Consider the following 27898-nt stretch of genomic DNA (forward strand, 5'->3'; position numbering starts at 1 on the left):
AATAACTGAACTGGACTACAGTAGTCAATTATACTGGCCTAAGAGCCTAGTTTCTCTGATTCTAATTACATCAGGGAATCCAAGTTACTGAGATTTCTTTCTTATAAAAACGTAAGAAGTAATTGTCACCGCATCATCTGCTAGAAGAATAGATAATAAAAGATACAATGTAAGCTACAATACAACTGTAATTCTGCAGTAATTCTATGCCAGACCACTGTTTCCACTGAAATGTTTGTTGCAGAACTTTCTGCTAATGGTCAATGCTTATGCGTTGAGCTGTGTCAGGCACAGTACTCTGCCAAACGCTGTGCTCATACACTGCCCACTCAGGCTAAAGCCTTTGGAGGCACAGGGAAAGCCAACTGGAAACAAACAGCTGAATATTGTCGACTCGCTGCCTTTTGACGTTTCTTGGAGAGCCCTGTTACAGACCTGCCCACCAGGTCTGTTTAATGAAGGACTCATAAAATATCTGTCGTAGCTTCCCTCAAAGCACTCTGTCAACGCAGACCTTTTTGATGGTGAGGAGTGGTTTGTTGCTTCCACATAATAAACAAACAAACTCACAGTGAGGTAGGGCTGCACGATTATGGCTAAAATAATAATCCTGATTTTGATTAATATTGTAATCGTCGATTAATAATCATGATCATTGGTGAAGCAGGCAGCTCTGCTGCTCTATGTTGTCTACATGTAGTATAGTAATAATAGTAATATGTCAGATTTAAATCGAGATTTTCTATCTAAGTACTCAAGGTGGCTTTACAAAGGGGGGAAAGAAAAACAAAAGGATTCAACTTTATAAGGAAAACAAAACTGTTGTGTCTAAGAGTAAAATCAGTTGTCTTGAGAACGGAATTGTTTGTAGCTCAGCGAGTTCACAATCACAACTTGCACTTGGTATCTAGACTAAAGTTGAGTTTTAGCCTTGGATGATCAGATGATCAGAATAAGATGTGAATGACTCAATGGCATTGTGCTGTGTGGATTAGAGACAAACATATTTTAATTTAAGAAGTTTTCTCATTATGAGGCGTGTAAATGAGTTAGTTTTATACTGTGGTATCTAACTGGCAGGCTCGAGTAATGTACGAGACAGTGAGGAGTTGAAAGTACAACCCTGCAGAAGATTCCCATAACGATACGCTTCAATATGCTTTGGTTGTTTTTCTTCTTCTCATTAAATACATGTACTAAACAGTAACTAACTAGGCAGTTGTGTGTCTAGGTAGCTCAGTTGGAGTGCTCACCTTTGAATCACAAGGATCTGGGCACTGCCAACTCAGTCTAAATAAGAAAGACATGTGGGGTGGAATTAGAGACATGTTACTAAAAGGTTTAATGATCAAAATAATCATCCCTCCTGTATTTGTCTTCCATGATCTTTTGCCGTTTCTCTCCTTCCTCTTTCTTCCTACTCAAAATGCCAGTTGATTGATTGATTCAATACTTTATTAGACAGAAACAAGTCCTGTGGACTTGTTTCCATTGAGGTCCTATGTATTCAATTAATCAACATAGCATATAAAATAACACCAAAATACAATATCATCACATATAAAACACTATGTACAGAGTAGAAAAAATGGGGGGGGGGATTGATATTTACCTCCCCCTTTGGCCTCCTGAAAGGTGGATTTTCTGGCCTGTTTTAAAGGAAACCAGTGTGATCCACATTTGTTTTATGGGATGGTGTGGGGCATTCCACACTTGGGTGGCAGTGCTGTAGAAGGAGAATTTACCCATGTCTATAAGTGGGTGTTACCAGATCGTTGTTGTCGCTCCCTCTAGTATTGTGGATTGTGGCTGTGGATTGTGGCTGTGGATGTCGCTCACTTTTTTTGGGTCAGATATGCGGGTACTTGGGGCATTGACGGAAAAGTCGCATTGACTATTTTGAAAGCCAATCCCATTTTTAATTGCTTAACCCTGTCTTCTACCCTGAGCCATCCTAGGCTTGCAAAATGTTTTGGAAAAAGGTGGGTCGTGGGCCCCAGGCCAAGAAGTAGTCGAATCTGTTTGTTTTGGAAGGTCTGAAGCAGTCTTTAGTGACATTGAGATGTTGGAGTTCCTGTCCGAGGTCCCATTGCTGCACAGCAGCTATAACTTTCTCAATGTATTAGTTGGGTTGTACAGCGTTCTTCTGGGTATATTCAACTTGGTGCAATGATGAGGTCATGACACAACAGCTGACAAAATAAATGCTTATGCATGATCTGATATCCAATCATCATCCATTCATATCAACACCATAATAGGAGAGTGTCTCCGGGTGGCTCACTTGACCTAATATTCACAATATCCTGAGTTTGAATCTCGCTCAAGACGGTGTTGAATGTCATCATATTATCTCTCTTCAAATATAGAAACGGAGACTGCATACTGTTCAATTAATTGTTTTTTAATCAGCACCCAGTAGTGATGTTCATAGCGTTATCATGCTCCTCCTCATTGGATTTCCTGAGGAGGTCTGATGTAAAATTATCTAGATTGGTTGTTTGTTTAGTTCAGCATCTACCTAGAACGACTCCTGGCATGTACATGTTGCACTTTGTTATAGTCTCTATCTCCACCTGCGCTTTAAAAAAAAGAAGAAAAAAAAATTACCCTATTTTCTCCAAATTTAGTATGCCAATTGACCCCCACCACACACCTCTCCTATCTGTGCACTACTAGGCTGCCCAATAAAACAGATAGACAGGACTCAAAGACTTTAAAATAAATCTTTTGCACATTTAAACTATGCCGTATGTTTGGGGAAAAGAGTGAAAGATGAACAACAACTCCATGCTCTGATGCCTCAGAGCTGAGCCCACCTACACACATCAACAAACACACAGTACTGCACTCGACTTTCATGTCCTTGAAGTAGGATCAGAGTAGTGACAAAAGTTGTTTAGGGAAGTATTATGTAACATTCTGCTTTTTGGCATTAGCACAATTAGGAGGGAGTGAGAATCGGTATGTCTGTATTAAATGCATGAGGAATTTGTTTGACTTGATTTGATGGATGCTGAGAAATAGTGACACGCACGCGCACACTAAATGTATATTATACATACAGCATACATTTGTGCATTAAACCAACATTTACATTTACAGTAAGAATAGTAATCTATGAAATGAGAAGTTTTGAAGATTTAAAAAACCCATATTTACAGTTGAGAGATTATTACACTAAGAAAATAAAAAAAGCTAAGGATGAACAACATCCTATAATAAAGCTCTTTGTACGGGCATATGGTGAAGTTATACCCAGAGCTGTCTCTATATTGTACTCCTGTTTGATGGAATAAAAAAATGATTCAACAATATATGTTAAGAATAAATGGGAAAAAGAGCTGGGTGAGGATATCCCAGAGGAGATGTGGTATAACATGTGGGAAATACATCAGACTACAACTCGATCAAAGGGGTGGAGGGAGTTTACCTGGAAGAACCAAATTCGATACTTCAGCTCTCCCCAAATTAAAAGTTAACAAATTAAGATTCAACAGCCATGCTGGAGAATGTTTGACCACATTGATCCCAACCATACACACATTTTGGAATTGTATAAAAATACAGCCTTTCTGGTATATCATACACCTGTGTGGGTAGGCCTATATGTGAGGTTTTAGGATACTAAATTCTCCATTCTTGTCTTGTACTATACCTGGGACACATTGAAGGAACTGTACATGCAGGAGACCAATACTTGGTCAAGATCGTCCTGGTTGCTGGAAAGAAAGTGGTCACCAAGAACTGGCGCAAGACTGACATAACAGACTATAAACAGTGGTGGACCATCATAGACAACATTCAAGACATGGAAAGCTTAACATACAAACTGAAAATAAAGGAAGATCTCTTTCAATAAAGATCGGGAAAATGGTTAATGTATAAATTCAACAAAGGAGAGACGTGAGGCAAAGAAAAGGAAAGGTTGACTATGTCCCCCCATAAAGGTTATAACTAAGTGTATTATTAGGTTTGGTTCTTTTTTGTAATTTTTATTTTAACATTGTTTTGTTGTTCTTTTTTGTCCTTTTTTTGTCTTTGTTTATTGTCATTTTTCATTGGTGTTTGTATTGTGTTCATATCATTGTAAAGTAAACCTTCAAAAAAATGAATAGTAATCTAAATTCAGCGAAATTATGACAGACTAGAGAGGCAGCTGGCATTCATGTAGGTTGGTATCTGTGTGAGCTGTTCAGAGTGCATTCCTGTGATGGTCACTGTACAATAATAGTAAGTAGGTTATGAGTTGTGACGGAACAACACTGATTGGAAGGTGTGAAGTAACCCCACATTCTTTCTCTCTCTCAGTGTGTGGGGGAGGAGATCTGGGTGGACAACCGGACAGTGTACATCGGTCACAAGGAGCCTCCTCCGGGGGCTGAGGCCTACATCCCTCAGCGGTACCCCGACAACCACATTGTCTCCTCCAAGGTGAGCGTGCCTGCAGCTCCAGTGCTCTTGACAGTCTATGGCAAGTGGTTCCCAAACGTTTTAGCTCAAGACCCGAAAGAGAAATTTGGCATTTGCCAGGGACCCAAACTAGTGAAAATAGCAGCTCTACAAGCTCAAATTTTCACTTTCGCTTAAATTAATAATTTTTCGCTTGTTTTAATTAATTTCTCTTTAACACATTAACCGCCAAGAACGTAGTCCTACGGTCCGTTAAATCCAACTGTTAAGCGCCGAGACCGTAGCCCTACGGTCCACGGTCTTTTCGCGCTATTCACTTCCGGGTTCACTTTCGAAATTTTTTTGATCCACTTCCGTTTCCGGTTTGATGACCGGAAATAGAATTATTTGGGATCCGGTTTTGACGATCACGCCCGCTCCCATTCTACAGACGAAACTGAAACTCAATTCTCTTCCTGTAGTTTTTTCTCCTCGCATTTCACTGTTTAACGTAATCCGCTCTAACTACAACATGGATGCCCCGTTTGACACGCGATCTTCACTGGGAGATACAGGGAGATCTCGCGGATGTAAACAGACCGTGTAGAGCTCAATCTTAAGGATTTTAACAAGATCTATGGCGACATGAAAAAAACAAAAACAACAAAAACACCTTGGCACTGGTGAGTACATTATGAGATTAACCTCTGGCGGTCGATGTGTTAATGTATGAAAAACTCCGAATATTTTGTGTATTATGTTTTGAAAATATTTTGAAATAAAAAAAAATTAAAAGGGGGGGAATTTCACTCGTGACCCACAAAAATCGTTTCACGACCCACAATTAGGTCCCGACCCACTGTTTGGGAAACTATGGTGGTCTATGGCAACCACATCAGCTACTTCTGAATCACTAGGTCAATGACATGACATTACTTCTCGTAAACACCATCAGACAAGCATCCAGTCTGTCTGACGGCCGTGCCGCCGTCGGGAATCAGATGACACAGACGGACGCATGTCATAGCCGCATATTAATAGAGGCTGTCTGGGACGGGCTCTGACATAACAGTTTGTCTTCTTGTGGTAAAAAAAAGAAAAGTGACAATGTATCATTATTCCACCTTCTGGTTCTATTTCCTCTCTGGCATGTCTGAGAGTAAATATTTCTTGTTCTGCCCCCCAGTACACCTTCTGGAACTTCATTCCCAAAAACCTGTTTGAGCAGTTCAGAAGGATAGCAAACTTCTACTTCCTGGGCATCTTCTTGGTCCAGGTGAGTGTGCTGAAGACAGTATGTGAAGTCACAGTGAGAATAATCTGCACAGTAAAATCCTCAGTGTTAATTTATTTTTGCATTTAAATGTTATCAAATGGATCCATAATGGGTCGATTTGGTTACATTTGTACACTGCCAAGGTTAAATTAACGTCGAATAATGTGTATGCATCTACAGTAGCTGCTGTATTTATGGCATAAATATGGCGTAAAGTGAACGAGGTTGTTTGATTATATGATGTAGGCTTTTTCAGATGCTTCTCTTCTTTCCATTCTCTGTCTTCACCCTCCGTCTGCCTCCCTTCCCTCTGCTTTGCAGCTTATGATCGACACCCCCACCAGCCCTATCACCAGTGGACTGCCCCTTTTCTTCGTTATCACTGTCACCTCCATAAAACAGGTAGGACACACTCAACCCCCCCCCCCCCACACACACACACACTCTTAATCAATTCCATGTTAAAAAATGTCATATATTTAAAAGAATGTCAAAAATAGTGGAAATAGCAGATCGTCTATTTCCACTATTAATGTTTATTTTTAAATAATTGTGTTATTTGTCATATCTGCCCTGTGCAACTTTTGTTTACGAAAGCTAAAAGCCAAACAGAAATGTAATTTTTGTATTCATAATGTTCCATTCATTTTCAACGACAGAAACACAATTAAATCGTTAATCGCAATTATTTGAGTGATAATTAATTAAATTTGTAATCGTGACAGCCCTAATACACAACTCCCGGCCTCTAATGTGCTTCCATAGGCATGCATACACAGAGACGCACGCGCACACACACACATACTGTACCCACGCAAAGAAGCTCTCACACACATGCTCGTTCTACCGTGCCCTGCAACCCACATGTACATTCCTCTCTCAGTGCAGAGGACACACTATTGAATATGTCTGGCGATGTGAGAAATATGATAATGAATGGTCTCCTGTGTTAATCGCTCTGGCTGAGTATCCGGCGCCCTCGAGGGAGGCTTCCTCTCCACTGCATTGGCGGTGCTGAGGGATGGGATACTATCAGTGATAGATGAAGCCTCTCCTGGCCAAAAGGAAGCCTGGACTTTATTGGGACATAAATCTAAAACATGACATGTTGGCTTGAGATCCAGGAAACGGGTCACCAAGCGCGGGGAACGCAACGCTAATTAATTACCGTGTACGACTTTCACCCTCTCACCCCCCGCTGTCTCTCTCTCTCTCTCTCTCTCTCTTTCTCACACACTCACGCACGCACTCACTCACGCACGCACTCACTCACTCACTCACTCACTCACTCACTCACTCACTCACGGACTCGCATTCGCTCTCACTGCATTCTGTCCCCATTTCTCTCTGCACTCTAACTTATATTCTGTTTCTTCTCTCTTTCCTCTCTCTTTCCTTTGCATTCCACCTCTCCCAGGGTTATGAGGACTGGCTCAGGCACAAGGCGGACTGCTCTATAAATGAGTGTCCAGTGGATGTGGTGCAGCAGGGGAAGGCGGTGAGCACACAAAGTCACAAGCTACGGGTAAGAATGGCCTCATTAGAGCTGTACAGCACCTGAGGACACTGTGCAGCACTGTACTGTACTATACTATGCAGCTCTCTCTGCCACTCTCTCTCTCTCTCTCTCCCCCTCTTTGGCTCTCTCTCAGTCTCTCCGCCTCCCCCTTTCTCTCTTGCTCTGGCTTTCTGTATTCCTCTCCCTGTCTCACACACACACACACACACACACACACACACACACACACACACACACACACACACACACACACACACACACACACACACACACACACACACACACACACACACACACACCTCTTTGTCCTTCTCCCTGTCTTCCTCTCACTCTCTCTTGCTCTATCTATCTCTCTTCTCTCTTATCCTCTCACTGACCCCCCTTTCTCTCTCATACGTACACACACACACACACACACACACACACACACACACACACACTCTCCCTTTCTCTTTCCCTGTCTCCCTCTCCCTTTGTCTCTCGCTCTATCTCTCCCTTCTCCTCCCATTCCCTCCCACTGCAACCCCCCCCTTCTCTCTCTCTCTCTCTCTCTCTCTGTCCCCCAGTAATAAACAGCTCAGAGGCTGTAGCAGAGGAACAGTCAAACAGCCCTCTTGTGCACCGTACGTATTCCTTTGGAGCATGAACAAGACTGATGCATTCCATTAGTTGGGATAATCGATATTATGCATATTTGTGTACTGGGACCAGTCCAGAGAGAGTATTGTGCACTGCCTGCTGCCTCCTCCACCAGCATAGAAAGGCAGGGGTCATAGTTAAGTTATGTAACCTGCACCATCATTATATCCACCATACCAAAGTCTTTGGATGTTAAGCTTCTCAGCTACTCTGCAACCTGTTGGGTTGACCCCCGGCAGGTGCTCTGCGCCTTCTGACCGTAACGTATAAACTATTTCTGTGTGCCTGTTCACGTTGCGTTGGTGGTGCGCTTGTAAATGTTAAATGTACCTTTGGGCAAATTAATGAAATGCCATCAGTGGAGGACAAAGTACTCAACCCCAGTACTTGAGTCAAAGTATAGATACTCTTGGTCTAATATTAATTAGTATTCAAGTATTCATAAGTACTTTTTGTTTTTAAATTGAAATTTAGACAATTTCCCCCAAAAATGCAGCTATTTTACATCTGCTGTAGCTATTTTCATTATTTTTTAAATAGAGTTTAATTCATGTATTTTTTTAAGTTTCTGTCCCAGGGTCCCCTCCTAGAAATGTAGTGTAGTCAAAAGTACAATATTTGTCTCTGAAATATAGTGAAGTGAAAGTGTTAATAATAATAATAATAAATGTTATTTGATTTGAACTTTACATTTGAACAAACCTCAAAGTGCTACAGTACAGAATAAAAACATTTGCATAAAACAATCTAAAAAAGGAGAGTCTTAAAAAAACCCAATTAAAAACAAGCAAGGGGGCAAAGAAAACCTAGGGGTTAAAACCTAAAAAGCTAACGCAATAAAGCAAATGCTTTATTAAAAAGGAAAGTATTGGGGGCACGGTGGTGCAGTGGGTAGTGCTGTCGCCTCACAGCTAGAAGCTCCTGGGTTCGGTTCCCGCCGGGGACGCTGTGGGCACTGGGGGTGTGTCCTCTCCTGGGGTTGGCGAAAGGGCCTTTCTGTGTGGAGTTTGCATGTTCTCCCCGCGTCCCCTAGGGTCGGTACCCTCACAAAAATATACAGTAAGTCTCTATACTGCCTCCCCCTGGTCAGCCGGGGCGCCTGATGGAGGGGAAAGGAACTGGTTGGAATAACGTGTTCCTTCCACGCGCTACGTCCAACCGGGAAAACTCCCCCCTCTCAGGTCTGGGCTCTCCCTAGGCTGGCAGAGGGAGTGTAGCACCCAGGATTACTTAGACAATTGGCACTGGGTGAAAAAAATGGGGTTGCAAAATTGTGGGATCCAAATTTAAAGGAAATAAAAGGAAAGTATTTAGGCCTCTCTTAAAAGCATCGACAGACTGTGGAACCCTTAGCTGGTCCGGGAGTGAGTTCCACAGTAGAGGGGCAGCTGAGCAGCTACTTAAGTACAGTACTCAAATAAATGTAGCTACTTTGTTTGAGGTTCACCCCTTGGTGCCCCCTGCATTTGATGATGGCTCTGTCAACACACTGGTGAAGGATTTGTCTCTCTCCACGGCGAGTGATTAGATAAGATTGCGGACAATAATGTCTATCCTCATCCCGTTATGCTCTCCGGTGTCATTCATGATTTTAGAGGCCAGATTGCAGTGCCTGTGAGATTATAGCACAGAGCAGCCATTACAGTACAATACAACTATAGAGATGGCATAGAATCAAAAAGAAACGACACCCGTAAGTTCCAACAGTTAATTATTTTTGAGGGTTGGGGGTAGGGGTGTGCCGATATATCGTCCCGTGATATATCGCGATAGGTTTTTGTGACGATATGTATCGTTTTGGAGAAAAAAAAATATCGTTTTTATTTATTTTATTTATTTTTACAATAATAATAATCAGGCATGCAAACAGCCCTGAGGTGAAAAGGGTGACAACATGTTGGGTTTTTTTCGGGTCAGGTGTCACACTATTGCCCTATTTGGATTCAAAACGGCTATTGTAGCTGAAAAGCTACAAGTTTGCATGTCTGAATAATGCAAAAACAGAATTATTTGTTTGCACATGTGCTTTTTTTCTCCCCCATATATTTTCATAATAAAAAAGTGCGTATCGTATCGAAATCGTATCGAAGTTGTGAGCCCAATATCGTATCGTTTCGTGAAATTAGTGTATCGGCACACCCCTAGTTGGGGGGGGGGGGGGGGGGGGGGGTTCTAGCACGCCTGGTCTTCAACCTCCCTATATGTTCACCTTTCCCGTAGAACTTCTGGTTGGCTCCCGGTAGCTGCCAACATCTGGTTCAAATCAATCAATCAAGGGCATGGCACCCCCTTACCTTCAGGACATGATCCCCTTCCCACACACTTAAATCAGCTAACACAGGATGGCCAACACTCCAAGCTTCCTAGACTGTTCTCCCTCCTGGCTCCCAATCTGTGGAATGACCTCCCTGCCTCAGGCAGAACTGCAGACTCACTCCCTGTTTTCCTCCGCAGTCTGAAAACTCAGCTCTCCAGACTCTATCTCACCTCCTAGCACTCATTTTTCCTTGCATCACTTATTGTTGCCAATTTTTGACAGATGCTAGCCATACTATGCAGATGTATGTTGATTACTTATTCACAGCCTATGCATGTTATTTAGATAGACGTACAATAGTGTTTGCTTGTCCACATATGACACGTACAGTATGTCATTTAGATAGCACGTGTATGCTGGGTTTATAGTTTACCTGGCATCCTAGTTGTTTTGTAGCACAAAATTGTTTTCTTGGAACTAAAAACTCTGACTAGGGTTCATGCCACTTAGTCTGCTCTTGCACTTCGTAAGTCGCTCTGGATAAGAGTGTCTGATAAATGCCTAAATTGTAAATAGTGAGCGTGACAGTCAGGAACCTTGTGGAATAGCACACAGCATCCCTGTAGGAAAGCATTAACACCAATACATAAACTGTGCTTCTCATTTGATCTGCAGTATCATGGTTATCTACTCTCACACCCAACACAAAGATATATAGATATATATATATCTTGCTGCCCCCCCCCCAACCTTGTCAGCAAGTATAATGGGTCCCATGGTATATGTAATTAATTCCTTGGTCCTTTCTACTGTTCCTGTCGAGTGCACAGGGACTGAGTTGGATGTAGGGGGTCCGTTTAGAATAAGGCTTCAATATTGTTTGCCAGCCTTAAAGGTTGCGGAGCATGTCACTTTATGTTGCCATAGCAATACGGTCAAATACATTTCATTGGTCGAGAAAGGTGTCCTATAAAAGACATTCACCGCACGCGCAATGCACGTGCGTACATGTGCGCATTCTCCCTCTCTCTGTCTTGCTTTCATTTTCTGTTACCCCCCCCTCTCTTCTCTTCCCTCTCTCCCCACTCTCTCTCTATGTCTTCTTGCATGTTCTAAACCGAGGTTCCTCCTCAGATCAAACAGAAGGGATTAGAGTGAGAATCGGGAGCAGGAATAATGATGAATATATTAATCATCAAAACATCAAGAGTGCGAGTGTCACGTGTACGGTCACCATGGCGATGGGATTTATGAGCGCTTAAGCTGCTCCCCTCACATAATCCATTATGCAACTACTCAATCTGTTGAAAAAAACCACAGTGTAAAAAGATGAAGAGGCTGTGTAGTTGCTCGTCTGTCTTGTCTGTCTGTCTGACCTGCTGTCTGTGTCTGTGCTGTGGTCAGTGTTGTTTATGGTGACAGACGATGTCAAAATACCACACTTAGTATGTATTATTGATTTTTGAAGCCATTAAAATGGGCGCCGCGCCGCGGCCGCCTCTGCTCCGTCAGGTCGGGGACGTTGTCATGGTGAGGGAGGACGAGACGTTTCCCTGTGACCTCATCCTGCTGTCCTCCAGCCGGGTTGACGGCACCTGCTACGTCACCACGGCCAGCCTGGACGGGGAGTCCAGCCACAAGGTACCACGCGGTTAAGTGGCCCAATGTTATTATACGCAGTTAAATCTTCAGATAGATATTTAAAGCACCTCTGCAGATTTCACTGTGGACACTTGCAAAAAGCTTGCAGTGCCTGGTTAACTTTATAGCCTAAACAAAGATGTTTTTTCTTGAATGTTTTATTTTATTTTATTGAGGTTTTATTTGCTTCCATTTACAGTTTGTACAGAACCATCTATTTTATGTAGCTGAAAGCTACATTAATATGATACACAGACACACACACAGAAAGTTACAAACGGAATTACAGGATTACAAACTTGACACAAAATGGAATAGAAACCAGACCAAAACAAATAAATAAAGTAAAACATTAAATAACCAAAGCTCAGTCCAGAGGGGTACACTGTGTCCAAGACTGGCTGCCACACATTGGGGAATCCTTCTGTATTGTCCTGGAGTGTATGTCAGTTTTTCCAAAGTAACTATCCTCATTACCTCCTTATACCAATCGTCCAGTGTCCTTGTAAATCCAGAGTTTGAGAATAAGTCTTTCTTGCATTGTGAATGTTCTTTGCGCTGGCCACCTTAGCTGCCAGAACACACTGAAAAGCTGATAAGTCCAAATCATATCCAGTCGGTGTGGATGTTCTAATAAAAACTGGACAAAGACTATATTTGTTTTAACCCGACCTCATCTATCCACACGTGAAGCTTGAATGAATAATTTATTACATTTTTTATGAGGCACATGATAGAGTTGTTCTCTTTAACCTTTAAAGTGTAAATGTGAAAAGCAAGATAAAGTGATTTGAAGAGAATATTATCCAAATCCAACCACTATCCCCATAATGACTATTATATATCACTCATTCGCTCGCTCGCTCGCTCGCTCTCTCACTCGCTCACTCATAGATGAATTCTATACATGAATAAACAATAAAACAAACAAACATATCTTTGTTCATTTCACATTTTCAGCCCCAACACAAAGACACCATGCACAGCGTGCACAAATACATGGCCCCCCTCCCAGTCTCACATAGTCAGAAGATTGGAGATCTCCGCCTACCCAAACGTCTGGGGAAATCTATATACTGTATGGTCTTGGAACAGCCGAGAAAACCTCCGCTGACAAACCTATGCCCACTGCTTTGAAAACAAACCATATCACTGTCCCAGTATGAAGTCTTTGCATTGGTTCTGCAATCATTTTTACATTTCCAAAATGTCCACCCAGTTCTAGTCCCTACAGTACATTGAATTTAGATGTCACCAGATGTATTGGTAAGTGGAGATCTCTGATCGTCTGGCTAGGCGAGACTGCACCGAATACAGTACATAACCACTTCATCATCCCAGCATGCATGCTGCTACTGACCCAACAAGCTCCGCAACGACTCGCTGCACTGTCTCCACTGAATATTCCTACAGTATCACCTGTCGTTCAGAAAAACAGGCCACCAAAGCTGAAGGGCTGAACGAATGAAGCTCCAATTAGTGACAGTGGGTGACATTTTCCATCTTTGTCTCCCTTCTTCCCTTCTTTCTCCCTCAGACCTATTATGCTGTACCAGATACCATGGCCTTTAGAATGGAGCAGGAGGTGGATTCTCTACATGCCACTATTGAATGTGAACAACCGCAGCCTGACCTCTACAAGTGAGTGGGACACACAATCACAGCATGTATGTTGTGCACACACACACACACACACACACACACACACACACACACACACATATATATATATATATATATATATATATATATATATATATATATATATATATATATATATATATATATATATATATATATATATATATATATATATATATATATATATATATATATATATATATATATATATATATATAATGTGCTTTTTTTCTTTAATTGTTTTCTTTATTCTATTTGATCCCCCATCCAGATTTGTTGGACGCATCAATATTTATAAGGACAACGAGGAACCTGTCGCCAGGTCAGCTTTCAGTCACGATCATCTCTAGTGTCTTCCTTTTTCATTGACAATGCAAACTCTTCTACTTGGATTCACGAAATAGCTTATTTCAATTTCAATTGTCTCCCTTGTTCTTTCAGAACACTAGGGGCTGAGAATTTGCTCCTCAGAGGAGCCACCTTGAAGAACACACAACATATTTATGGTAATGTGAAAGAATGGTTGAAGGAAAAACAACCTTTGTTGTGATCACGTTTAAGTTGTGTAATTTTATGTGACAGTGACTCCATTGTGTTTTAATGGGTGCTACTGAGAATTGTGGCATCTTAGTGTGCAGGGTAGGGTATTGCTTATTGCTTGTAGTTATTTGAGATGTTTTTCTGTTCTCTGTTCTCTGGACTGTTACTGTATATGTTTATTTTTTTAATGTTTTTTGAGTGTTTTTTTGTTTTTCTGTTTGTGTTATGATGAAGTCCAGGGACTTACAGATGTAAATGAACTCTTAGCTATTTCTGGTGCGATACATCTATCGTGCATCCATTGTCCCTCTGCCAAATAAACGAATACAGTAAAATGACGTTGAATGTGCGTGCGGTGCCATGTTGTTAGGTTCTTTTTCTTTTTTTTGGTGTGTCTTGAACATAGACATGTAGACAGGTGGTTAGGTGGTGTCATTGTTATTATGGTAACCACGGTCTCTCTCTCCTCCGTCAGCTGTTGCAATCTACACCGGCATGGAGACCAAGATGGCGCTCAACTACCAGTCCAAGTCCCAAAAACGCTCTGCTGTAGAAAAGTAATATTTATTTTTCATTCTCTAATATTTCCTTTTTTATCCCATCTGTCTGGCTGACAGTAATTTGCTGTAATTTGCCCTTGAGAGTTTCCATGTCTCCTCATATTCTTGCTCTATCCTCCCTGTCTGTCTCTAGATCAATGAATGCCTTCTTGATAGTATACCTGTGCATCCTGATCAGTAAAGCATTGATCAATACAGTTCTGAAGTACGCCTGGCAGTGGTCCCCTGACCGGGATGAACCTGGGTACAACCAAAGGACTGAGGTTGAGCGCCAGCGTCACATGGTCAGTCCATCAAACACTACATTACCCATAATACAATCAGAAATTGCAGCTGGTTCCTTTTTCTATTTTTTTTTTTACCTTCTCTCTCTCACACCTTTTCTCTCTCTCGGGCAGGTGATCCGAGCGTTCACAGATTTCCTGGCCTTTATGGTCTTGTTTAATTACATTATCCCGGTGTCTATGTATGTGACGGTGGAGATGCAGAAGTTCTTGGGCTCCTATTTCATTGCCTGGGACGAGGAGATGTACGATGAAGAGCTGGGAATGGGAGCGCAGGTCAACACTTCCGATCTCAATGAGGAACTTGGACAGGTAAAAAGATCATGTGCACACATTGCAGGTTAGTGTTGCAGTGTTTTCCATGGCTGCTCAAATGTCAGTGAAAGCCCAGGTACAAACATAAACATTATCTGCCACAATCTGCATGCAAACAATTTAGTAATGGACCCTCAATTTGCCCTTGCATAATTCCCCCCCCCCCCCCCCCAGGTGGAATACGTGTTCACTGATAAGACGGGCACTCTGACTGAGAACAACATGGAGTTTATCGAGTGCTGCGTGGATGGAAATGTCTACATCCCCCACGCTATCTGCAACGGTCAGATCCTCAGCGCTGCCTCCAGTATAGATATGATCGATTCCTCACCTGGAGGGTACAGGAGGGTAAGTGTGTGTGTGTGTGTGTGTGTGTGTGTATGTTCTGCAATCTACATGCTAAGTGAATTGTGATTATGAAACGAGCCCTGTGCTGTTTGCATAATGAGGATAATGTGCGCATAATGTCCCTATGCTCGCTTGTGCCCACAGGAGCATGAGGACCTGTTCTTCCGGGCGCTGTGCCTGTGCCATACGGTGCAGGTGAAGGAGGAGGAAACGGTGGATGGCATCAAGAGAGGCATCCACCAGGGCAGGCCCACCTCCTCCTACATCTCCTCTTCACCTGATGAGGTGGCACTGGTGGAGGGAATGAAGCGGTATAACACCTTCCTATCTCTCTCTTTCTCTCTCGCATATATACAGTATTATGGCTGTCAAAAGAAAATTAATATGCAATTAATTTGAGATATTAATAAAGAAGTATGGGCCTAAAGCGCGGCTTTCATCTCTGTCATCACATTGATGACATTATTCTTGCCAAAATATGACGGTGATTCTGAGATTCTGAATTCACAAAATGTGAAAAATATTCAAGGATTAACTTGCTTGGCCCTACTGGCAGTGTGCACTCGAAATGTGGTGGCGTTGATCGGTCCAGTGGTTTGCAAGATTAGCTGTGGACAGATAGACAGACCCACACAGACACAATTGGCCCCTAGGAGCCCCACGCTGTAAAAAATGACTCCTTTAATGTGAATTGCATCAATGTAGATTTTATTTTGAAGGGTTTGAACAGAAGTGTTATTTTCTTTCTCCTACACAGTATTCATGCTTCTTTCCTTGTTCTGACAGCGACTGTTTATACTTGCATAATGGGGATAACAGTTTTTGTCCTGTTATCTGACTTTCTCTTGCATTTTCTCTGTCTCACTCTCGGTCTCCCGCTGTGTCTCTCTCCCTCTCCTTTCTCAGGTTGGGTTACACCTATCTTAGACTCAAAGACAGTTACATGGAGATTCTCAACAAAGATGATGAGATTGAGAGGTAGGTCTGATAAGAACATGTTTTAGTCCCAAAAATAAAATATAGTTTTGTGCATTGAGCGCATGCAGCGTTGGTAATGGTTTCGCAATAATCTGTTTGCGAACGCGGAAGGAGGCGCGCGAAGCGTGCCTCCGCCCAAGTGGAGCTTACTATGAAACTGCTCGGGTTGTGTGTGGCTCTGTCTGTGTGTGGCTCTGTGTGCACTGCCTGTGTGCAGCCGCGCCCCCATGTGACTCACGCTCTCATTGGCTGCTGACAGATGTCAGAGTGGAGCTTACTATGAAACCAACCCGATCGCCCCCCAAACACGGTGAAATAGCACGGATTGACAAACGGCAATTCCGTGCATAGATGACTAGGAACTCCGAAACTCTGTGCATAGGAGAACCATATCCCCCCCATTAACTTCAATACGAGGCGGACCCAGTCACGTGACTTTCTCTCTACGCTCTCCCCATCACGGTGAAATAACACAGATTACAAGTCCGTAAATACACAACATAACAATTAAAAAAAGAAGAAAAAAAAAGGGCTGCGTTCGCTTCCCGCGTTCGCGCGTCTTACTTGTATAATATATACATATTTCCTTCAGAATAGCGAACAATCAAAGGGTACTGCACAAAAATGTGTATGTCAGATTAATCTTTCATAACGAGGCTCAGCTGTCCTGTTAAGACAATAAATTATAGGTTACTCACAGATTATACTGTAATAGATAGGCAGTAGATCCCGTCAGTCCGTCTGGTTAGGACAGCTTTTTGGGAAAGTTGATTAAGCATATGTGGGAATCTCCTCATAGAGCTATCCAGTTCAAGTGGTAACGTTTTAACGTGTCCACCTTTATGATTAACGTTGCGTTTCACCTGGATGCCACAGTTGTGGTGTGGATAGCTGTTGTGAAGAGTCTTTAGTAGGGGTGTGCCGATATATCGTCCCGTGACGATATATATTTATCTATTTTTTTAAACTTTAAAAACAATAATAACGCAAAAACAGAAGTATTTGTTTGCATTTGCTCCCCCCCCCATATATTTTCATAAGCTTTCCCCCATCCCATATATTTTCATAATAAAAAAGTGCCATATATCGTATCGTATCGATATCGATATCGTGAGCCCAATATCGTGTATCGTATCGTGAAATTAGTGTATCGGCACACCCCTAGTCTTTAGGCATCCGTGTTTGTTACAGTAGATGTTTCATCTTCAAATGCGTGTGCATTGTTGTTAATTTGTGGTAGGAGTAGGACAACTTGCCAACTTTACTCACAAGTGCCCTCTCATTTGAAAGTGTCTGTGACGTATTTTAACTAATGATACAACTTCTTTTGACTGTTCAATATACAACTTATATTATAATGAACTGCTGTGTCATTGTCAACCAGTCAGGATGTCCGGAGATATTTATATTTTCCGGTCTTTGTTATAAAAAAATCTGTCAAAACCGGCAATTACCGGACTAACGCGTAACATATACACACACACACACACACACGCACTATATACGCATACACTGAAATTGCCTAGAGGAAGACAGCTCCCACATGGCTAACATTCAGGATTAGATGAAGCAGTCAGAATGAAATTGCGGCAGGGAGGGTTGTTTTTAGAAATTGCTTAATCAGATCAAATTCTGTTGGACCGAGGTTTTGTGACAGCGTATAATGTTTCGATCCATATGAAGCGCTTGTGTGATAGCCATCTTTACATTAATAGTCTCCACAATGGCCTGTCAATAGAAGAGCTATTAATATTTAATAACTTTATACTTTAAACATGTTTAAAAAGAATAGTGGAAATAGCTGATCTGCAAGCTCACAACGCATCACATCGTGATATATCCACTCTTGCTCAATCTATTTTTTTGGTCTGCTTTTGGTATCATAGAGTCACAGTTGTCTGATCTGTAACTTGTGTTGAATGCTACAAATCTAAATTGATGTTGTTTTTCTAATGTCAGACAGACAGTAGTTTCTCTTCCTTACATTGTAACCTTGCAGGGCAGTCAGATTTAATTACTTTATTACTTTATGTCCACTGCCCCTGCAGCCAGGAACCACCCGATTATGACTTTCAAAAATGTCACGAAGGGTTTGGTGGGAGATTCAATTGGAATGTGTAATTGCTTCCTTAGCTGGATGTCGTTTCCTTTTATTTGTCAATTAGGCATATGATTCTGTGAGTTTCTACTATATGTTTTGCTGTATGTGCTTTCAATGTTTGCTGTTTTTTGTTGTTTACAACACTGTAATAGCTTGGCCAGGGCTCCCTCGAAAAAGAGATTGTGTCATATCATTGGCACTCACCTAGTTAATACAGGATGTACCTGTATACTGTATGTTATCCTCCATAGCTTTTTAATGGATATTTTATTTTTCATTTGTAATTTATTTGTTTATATTCTTTTAACAGAAAGCACTTTATGCTTTAAGCCAGAAAAGTATACTTGACTCCCCCGAAAAAACTGACCACAGACCTCATTCAAAGTCTGCCTCATTTGCAATCAATTAGCCTACTAATGAAGATTATCAAGGAACAATGCACTTCTGTACACATTGGAGCCACGCCATTCCCATGTGGATCCACATGATTAGATTTATGATTTGATAATCGACTAAATCGATTAGTTGGATTGTTGCAGCCCTATTGGACTAACGGTCCATGTATGCTAATTGTATTTAAAGACATGTACCAACAACATGCACAGTGAAAAATATACCAGGAGATTATCAGAACAAAAGAGTACAATGAGAGTGCCGTGAGACTGGGATTTCTCTCTCTGTATTCACTTAAAAATAACTGGGGTTGGTTCATTTTAAAAGGGATGCTACCTGTGTGTGTCTCCTGTTGAAGAGCTGATGGTTGTTCATTTTTAAATGCTGCGTTCCTGTTTGTCCCACAGGTTTGAGCTGCTACATGTACTGAACTTTGACTCTATCAGGAGGAGAATGAGCGTCATAGTCAAGTCTAGCTCAGGTCAGACACACACACACACACACACACACACACAATTATGAAATATTGATCGGTTCTGTACACATAAATCACAAATGTACACATTAATTGAGTTTGATTGACTGACTTCTTCAATCTGCACAAATATCAGATTTTGTGTCTGTGTTTTTGTGTACTGTACATATATGCATATTCTTGGATATATTTCTATGTGTTTGCCTGTTTGTATCCTCAGGAGAGTATCTGCTGTTCTGTAAGGGGGCAGACTCATCCATCTTTCCGCGAGTGGTTTCTGGAAAGGTTGAGCAGGTGAAAGCCCGCGTGGAGCAGAACGCTGTGGTGAGTATACAGACATGGCCCGTCATAAAGCATTAACACCGACATTATACAGACAACCAATTCTCTGCTTCCCGATTCTCTGTCCACCATCTGTCTTCTTCACTGTACTTCACACAGGAGGGGCTGCGGACTCTGTGCGTAGCCTATCGGAGGCTGTCACCAACAGAATACGGGGAGGCCTGTCAACACCTAACTGATGCCAAACTGGCCCTGCAGGACAGGGAGCAGAGGCTGGCACAGGCCTATGACATCATCGAGAGGGACTTTGTGCTTTTGGGGGCTACGGCTGTGGAAGACAGGTTTGTTGTTCAAGAGAGAGTGGGAGAGGGAGAGAAAGGTTTAAATATGGTTGTCAGATTAACAGCAGAGTCGGGGCACGGTGGCGCATTCGGTAGCGCTGTCGCCTCACAGCTAGAAGGTCCTGGGTTCGATTCCCGCCGGGGACGCTGTGGGCGCTGGGGGCGTGTTCTCTCCTCCGCGTCATCAGTGCCCTAGGTGGGGTTGGCGAAAGGGCCTCTCTGTGTGGAGTTTGCATGTTCTCCCCTGTCTCCTAGGGTAGGTACCCTCACAAAAAAGTGCAGTAATCCGGGTCTCTATACTGCCTCCCCCTGGTCAGCCGGGGCGCCTGATGGAGGGGAAAGAAACTGGTTGGAACAACGTGTTCCTTCCACGCGCTACGTCCAACCAGGGAACCTCCCCCTGTCGGGTGATAAGAAGCTGCTTGCTAGCTCTCATGCATTGAAGGAGGCATGAGCTTGGCTCTAGGCTCTCTCTAGGCTGGCAGAGGGGGTGTAGCGCCAAGGATTACATAGGCAATTGCCACTGGGTGAAAAAATGGGTTACAAAAATCGTGGGATAAAAAATTAAATAGATAAAAAGATTAACAGCAGAGACTGTGAGTCATGTAATTATACTAAAATATTGCCACAACTCTTGTCATGGGGGAGAACAGGAATCATTCTCAGCTCAGATGTACGTGACCTTTTTAATAATTTTTCCCTTGACCATACTGACTCCAACACTGCTCAATTGAGTAACGATTTCCCCTACTGATCAATCAGCAAGTTGACAGCTTGTTGTCTTTATAGATGAACAAGTGATCTCATTGAACAGAAGAGGATTACTTATCAGCAGTCGGGGTGCCTGGTGGCTCATCTGGCTGCTGCATGGACAATGTGGGCTGTGGGGACCCAAGTTTGAGTGCGACTCCCGGTCTTGTTACGCCGGTCTCTCTCCTTCGTGGCTCGTCGACTATTCTATTATACACGGAAATACTAGTCGGTTAAACTATTATTTATTATCAGAAAATTATTGCAATACATGCTTTTATTCTCTCAAAAGATTTTTTTAAAGTAAAATCCCACCGCAGTCACAGCTTGTTGGTACCGATCCTCCTTCTTCCTGAAGTGCTCAAGGTTCTGTATTTCCCTGAGTTGCAGCTATAAAGAAGCGTTATAATGTGGCAGCTGCCTCCAAGTGTCACTTATTGGGAGAATAAATGACCCTCCCCCCAAAAAAAACACACCAGCATGGAAAGGCCATCAGAATTCACTGGAGCATACGTCCATTCAGCGAAGTTGAATGAACCATGGTTTTCCCCGTTTGTTCAACGATTTAATTTCTTCGCATTTCTTTACTTGCATTTTTGTGAGCATAATGCAAGGTCGCAAAATGCAATACTTTTTTGTGGCATTTGAAATAAGAATATTATATTATTGAATATTAATATTAAGCATTTGAAATGGCTTTTATATACTTACAATCTGTTCTGACAAGGTTTGGCCTTTTACACGTCGTGACCTGTCGCGTAGTCAGTTAAAAAAAACATAATTTAAATGTATTTCTTTAATTACAAATGTATAATTACAAATGTATTTGCTGTGCACATCCCTACTCTCTACACTTTCCAATCTAATAAAATAAATAAATGCCAAAGGAAAAACATAAATAAAAAATAAATGTGGACAGTGTGTCTTAACCCATCGACTGCTGGCTAAATGACTAACTAATATTGACATGTTGCCATGCAGGCTCCAGGAGAAGGCTGCAGACACCATCGAATCGCTCCACAAGGCTGGAATAAAGGTGTGGGTCCTGACTGGGGACAAGATGGAGACGGCGGCGGCTACTTGCTACGCTAGCAAGCTGTTCCGCCGCAGCACCCAGATCCTGGAGCTGACCAAGAAACGCACAGAGGAGCAGAGCCTTCATGATGTGCTGTTCGAACTGAGCCGGACTGTTCTCCAACAGCGCTCCATGTCAAGGTACGGAGCCAACAAGCACATCACACACGTATATGAATACACCGTATAATCCTGGATCAATGATTTAGCAGTGTACCATGATATGCAAAACTACTGACTGCTAAAGAGGTGGCTGTGTCTGTATTTAAAGCTGGCTGCTGTTGACCTGTCTGTGGCATGGGGTGTGTTTCAGATTGTCAGTAGACTGCCTAGACTTTGGCCTGATCATCGATGGGGCCACTCTGTCTGCAGTGCTGAAATCCAATCCAGAACGTGTAGGTTACAACTACAGAGAGATCTTCCTGGAGATCTGTCGCAACTGTAGCGCTGTGCTCTGCTGTCGCATGGCTCCCCTGCAGAAAGCACAGGTACAACTGCACTTCTTTTGCTAATGTGACCTATGTCCATTCTAAAAACACTGCTGATGAAACCAGTAGTATTCTTTAACTTCTGTTCTTCCCTATGAAACTGAACTCATCCAGTGTTAGGGATGGTTGCCAAGAACGGGTAACAGTTTGGTCCCGGTTCTGATTACAACAAAATACCAATAAGCTCCTGGACAAACTCTGCTACTGGTATTTGACTGTCAATTTATTGTAACAAAGTGTTTAACAAACATAAGCTTTACTGGGGCGGGCTCCTCTGGTATACTAACAGCTGCTTAGGTATATTTGAAGCCATTTTAACAAGTTTCTATTTTCAGTCTGAGAAAACAACAGCATCCATGACAGTTCAGCCAGGACTCTGTCCCTCACGACCTCTTTCCTTCACAGTACAGAGTAGCCTACATAATGTTAGAAGACACGATCACAAACTGTGGAGTAGTTACCAGCAAAGATTTCTCATGTTCTGCTTATTGTGTAATTATTCTCTGACTTTGGTTGTAGCTTCGAATTCTTTGAAGGAAAGTTCGAACTAAGCTGCATTGGTAACTAGAACTACAAGACAAGTCAATCATCTGCATCCCATAACCTGGAGGCACTTTTGTGTCGTATTTTGTCTAGTTAATAGTATAGATGCCCCCAGAGATTAATGAAGTGGTTTTGTTTTGTATTGTGCTACATACTGAAGTTCATACTGTGTATACTGTATGTATGTATATATTTTGTTTCTATAGATTGTGAAGCTAATAAAATCTTCTAAAGAACATCCCATAACCCTGGCCATCGGTGATGGTGCCAATGATGTCAGCATGATCCTGGAAGCGCATGTGGGCATAGGTGAGCTAATTTCAGAATCCTATTTGGAGGCAAGCGGAAACGGTCACCTCTGTACTTAATGTTTGTGCGAGCCATGTACATAGTCAGTCGCTGCTGATTAGATTATGTAACCAACCCTTATGCTATTTAATTTGTACTCCTCCAGGCATCATGGGTAAAGAGGGCCGCCAGGCAGCGAGGAACAGTGACTATGCCATCCCAAAGTTCAAACACCTGAAGAAGATGCTGCTTGTTCATGGTCATTACTACTACATTCGAATTGCTGAGCTCGTGCAATACTTCTTCTATAAGGTGCTTGTAGAAATCAAACACACACACATCCACACACACACACACACACACACACACACACACACACACACACACACACACACACAGGTACATTTGTAATTCCCATTGATAACACTGAATCACAAAGAAGCAGATTTTAGAACCCATGACAGATTACTGGATTTCAGTGTGATTCTCTTCTGGAATGGAGGTTCCCATGATCCTTGTGGGCAGTATCCAAATGATTCATGTTTTTTTGTTGTTGTTGTTTTTTCACCCTTTTGGCAGGCTATAGTCTTTTGCAGCCCACTCACCAGCGCATAGCCTGTACATAAACAGAAATGTGTCGATGGTACCTTTAGTAGACCGAAATGTCTTCATGTGTTCACTTAACAGACTTATCTCTGTTCTCCTTTTCTCTATATCTGTCTCTCCAGAATGTGTGCTTCATATTCCCTCAGTTCCTGTATCAGTTCTTCTGTGGGTTCTCGCAGCAGGTAGATAACTAATGTGCAGAGTACACATATCTTTGAAATGCTGTGTTTTAACACTAGTTGAGTTTGTATTATTCTGGAGTTCTCGATCATTGATCTCTGTTGTGCTTATCCCTCGCCAGCCTCTGTACGATACTGCGTATTTGACGCTGTACAACATCAGCTTCACTTCGCTTCCCATCCTCCTCTACAGTTTATTTGAACAGCACGTCAACATGGAGACGCTCATGAGGGATCCATCTTTGTACAGGTGAGCTCAGAAGAAAGTGTGTCAAACGTTCAAAGTGACTGCTGAGAATGGAACTCAAGATTGATGCAACAAAGAATAAAGCCTGAATAAAGCCCTATACTTAGTTGGGTGCAAGTGTCATGCTATGAAAATTGCCAATCTACAAGATCATTACGGGTTGCATCACCATGCATTGTGAGTTTGTAGATCGGCTACTAAGTATACAGTAACTCAGGCTTAATAGATAAATGTGTCTGTGTGGGACTGATTATCAAGAGCAATTCTACCAACAAAAAAGACATTGTATAAAACATCGCTTGACTGACCTCTGCGCTCTACTCCACTGTCCGTGTTTTCCCCTGGACACTCTCTCAGGGACGTAGCGAAGAACTCCTTACTGCGCTGGCCTGTCTTCCTATATTGGACGTGCCTGGGCGTTTTTGGCGCCGTTATCTTCTTCTTTGGTGCCTACTTCCTGTTCGACAACACCACCTTCACCAGCAATGGCCAGGTGAGCCTGGGCCCGCTCCCGCCCACCCACCCCCCTCGTGTCTCTTTGGCAACAAGAGGATGCGAGTTCTGTCAGTGGCTGCGTCGGCCATTTTGGAATTAGAGCCTTTATGTGGTTTGGTACATGTGGGGTATTTGAGGTATCCATTAGGTAAGATAAGAGGATAATGGACACTAACGAAGTGCTGTCTTTAAGAACGCTCATCCATCTCCATTGGATTCTCTCATGAGGGTGGAATGAAGTGCAGCGCGGCCACTTTTGTGGTCAAATATTGTCAATTACGGTCTTGTAATACAGGGAGGTTTGAGCCTCTGGGGCACTCTGAATAGGTCGACAACATTGGATTCACATTCATATCGACAACGCAATAGCATTTTTCTCTGTATTGTTAATTTTTATCATGTCAACTGTTTTGATTGGCTTTTGGTCTTTTTTTGTTTGTTAATTTGTTTGTTTCTTTGTTTGTTGTTTTTTTAAGTTGAAACATCCTGATATTTATTTCACCCTTTGTCCTGATTCTTTTCTCTCTTCTCCCTTCTTCCTTCTTCTTCTTCTTTTTCTCCCTCTTCTTCTTCCTCTTCTTCTTCTTTCTTCCTCCTCTCCGCTTACCCTTTCTTTATTTTGCTTCTCAGCTTATGACCACCAACACACAGATGGTAAGCCTGTCTCCCTGTCTCTCTCCCAGCTCTCTCTGTCTTTCACGCTCCCCTTGAGTTCCTCTCGTACCGTTTTAAGCTTTCAGTTCTTAACCGTTTCATCCACTTCCATCCATCCTCTCACTTCAAAGCGTCCATGCACTCTCATTTGAATGTGTAGTTCTATGGTGCTCCATTATTCCCAAACCTTTTCAAAGCCCTGAACCCCTGCACAGTACCTAACCGTACCAGCCTCCACACTAACATAGTAGATACCTTAGATGCTCCCTACACATCTTCTTATATCGTGTGTGTGTGTGTGTGTGTGTGTGTGTGTGTGTGTGTGTGTGTGTGTGTGTGTGTGTGTGTGTGTGTGTGTGTGTGTGTGTGTGTGTGTGTGTGTGTGTGTGTGTGTGTGTGTGTGTGTGTGTGTGTGTGTGTGTGTGAGAGATCAAATCTTACATTGGGTTGGTTTTTAATGTCATTGCTACAGTATTCATGGGTGGCTGAGCCTTTACCCATCCCAGACTGTACTGTATGTGCTCATGTTCATGAACAGCTAGCTCTGTGGTGGTTTGCGTAGGGCTGGGCAATATGGACAAATTCAAATATCATGATTTATTTATTTTTGCCCTTTTTATTTATTTATCTGACCTTTTCTCCCAATTTATTGTTAAGCTAATTACCAATCCCCTCTTGTATTGTAGTCCCTAGAAACCCTTAAGCGCAATACACACTCCTTCCGACGTCTGAACCTTTCTTCGGAAAGGGAGGTGATATAACTACAAATAGACGTCATTCCGAGCTTCAGAAAGGCGGTCCCAGAACTTTTCCCTGGAACCCGTGCACCTCCAGATGTCCTGACTCTCCCAACTATAGTTCAGAAAGGTTGTCCGAACCGGAAGATTTTCCGACTTTGGAAGGAGTATGTATTGGCCTTAAGTCTCTGCTGTGGTGGGCAGGAACATTACCCCTGCACTACCCGGACATCCTAAATATCATGATATCTTTTACCAAACCCCTCAATATCGATATTGTGGGGATGACTATTAATGCTTTCACAAAAAAAGTAAATAAATAATCCTCATTAATGCCTAATAACTAAAGGGGTAAAGACAAATAATCAAATAATAGAGCTAGAATAGTATAGTAATAGTTGGTTCCTTTTCTTTTATGTAAAGTGACTTTGGGCACTTAGAAAAGTGCTATATAAATCTGAGCTATTATTATCCTTATAATTTTAAAAAGGCAACACTTATCACACGCCATATTACGATACGATGATATCCACAATCCCAGACCATATCTTGTCTCATATCACAATATTGATATATTGCCCAGCCCTAGTTATGCATCATGCTGATTTCTCTCATGAAAAGAATGCCATTAAAAAAATTGCCATATTATCTTATGGAGGAATTCAAGTACAGACAGCAGCATGGCATCAGCAACCGGTGTGGTTGTTACATAAATTCCCTAGTTTCTCTCTACCTTCATCTTCCCCTCACACGGTCACCCCCCTCCCCTTACTCCCATTCCATCTGTTCCTTCCTGATGTCTGCTTTGAGAACATTGTGAAGAAGAAGAAAAAAAAAGAATCTCTGCATTTCAGCGGCTAGGAAGATATGGATGGAAAAACGGGTCTATATATTATGGGATAGGGAACCTATTCAGATGATTGGTGCCACATAAAGAATACCGTTCTCCAGTGGATTACTAGGGATGATGTGACGCTGTGCACACATCCTCTCTTCATAGAGCTTGCATTGTAAAGCAGTGGGGTATAGTCGGCAGCTATGGTCACAAAATGATGGGAGTGACAGGGCTCTGTCATGTGTAATGACCAGTTTTCCATCTCTCCCCATGCAGATGTTTGGGAACTGGACCTTCGGGACCCTTGTCTTCACTGTGCTGGTGTTCACCGTCACCCTCAAGGTGCATTATGTGTTTTTTACGTGTTTGTGCTTGGCTGTGTGTGCATCTGTGTGTACTGTACATACAGTACATGTGCCTGTTTGAGTGTACAGAGAGATGATGGGAGAAAATGCCATGACTCTGCATTATGTAACCCCACACGTTTGAAAGCGCGTATTGGTAAGTGTGACTCTGTATGCTCTGTATAAGCATGCACGAGCTTCCAGGCACGTGTTAACGTGTGTGTGTGTGTGTGTGTGTGTGTGTGTGTGTGTGTGTGCGTGCGCGTGTCTGTTTGGGACCTCATCGATTGACTGATTACTATAGCCGCTCAGTTAGCAGCAACCCCTTAGGCCTTGTCATTGACTTCATTGACTCAACCAGTCTTTACCATGTATGTAATTCTGTGTTGCAGCTTGCCTTGGACACACACCACTGGACCTGGATCAATCACTTTGTCATCTGGGGGTCCCTACTTTTCTACGTCATATTCTCGCTGCTCTGGGGAGGAATCATTTGGTATATTGTCCTTTAGCGGTGTCTTTAATATCTGTAGCCTGGTTCTTGCGATAATTAGAGGACATACCAGTTGTCTGATACGTTTAGCCCTTTGACTCACAGTATACTTGACATTACTGACGACCACATTACTGGCATCTAAAGCATACTGTGGTATGTTTGATTTTCGAGGAAGACGAT

At 42.4% G+C, this 27898-nt stretch overlaps 1 protein-coding gene across 5 annotated transcripts in view; it reads left to right on the top strand.

Moving 5' to 3' along the window:
• LOC308073443 (phospholipid-transporting ATPase IH-like) overlaps positions 1–27898 on the top strand; it is a 48499-nt gene that overhangs the window by 10868 nt on the left and 9733 nt on the right. For 3 of the 5 annotated variants that reach the window (XM_080412349.1, XM_080412351.1, XM_080412352.1), the window contains exons 2-28: positions 4312–4434; positions 5579–5668; positions 5990–6070; positions 7086–7193; positions 11596–11724; positions 13262–13365; positions 13637–13687; positions 13807–13871; positions 14381–14462; positions 14599–14749; positions 14864–15061; positions 15239–15412; positions 15557–15723; positions 16319–16390; positions 19292–19365; positions 19580–19683; positions 19801–19982; positions 21714–21947; positions 22120–22294; positions 23044–23146; positions 23292–23437; positions 23854–23913; positions 24033–24160; positions 24515–24650; positions 25283–25306; positions 27155–27220; positions 27615–27718. In XM_080412349.1, the coding sequence (XP_080268475.1) occupies positions 4312–4434; positions 5579–5668; positions 5990–6070; positions 7086–7193; positions 11596–11724; positions 13262–13365; positions 13637–13687; positions 13807–13871; positions 14381–14462; positions 14599–14749; positions 14864–15061; positions 15239–15412; positions 15557–15723; positions 16319–16390; positions 19292–19365; positions 19580–19683; positions 19801–19982; positions 21714–21947; positions 22120–22294; positions 23044–23146; positions 23292–23437; positions 23854–23913; positions 24033–24160; positions 24515–24650; positions 25283–25306; positions 27155–27220; positions 27615–27718 (3131 nt within the window). The remainder of the gene's footprint in view (positions 1–4311; positions 4435–5578; positions 5669–5989; positions 6071–7085; positions 7194–11595; positions 11725–13261; positions 13366–13636; positions 13688–13806; positions 13872–14380; positions 14463–14598; positions 14750–14863; positions 15062–15238; positions 15413–15556; positions 15724–16318; positions 16391–19291; positions 19366–19579; positions 19684–19800; positions 19983–21713; positions 21948–22119; positions 22295–23043; positions 23147–23291; positions 23438–23853; positions 23914–24032; positions 24161–24514; positions 24651–25282; positions 25307–27154; positions 27221–27614; positions 27719–27898) is intronic. The other 2 variants (XM_080412350.1, XM_080412353.1) reach the window with 1 other exon arrangement.

This window comes from Gymnoscopelus braueri (assembly GCF_963280865.1).
Source record: "Gymnoscopelus braueri genome assembly, chromosome: 18".
Taxonomy (NCBI): Eukaryota; Metazoa; Chordata; class Actinopteri; order Myctophiformes; family Myctophidae; genus Gymnoscopelus; species Gymnoscopelus braueri.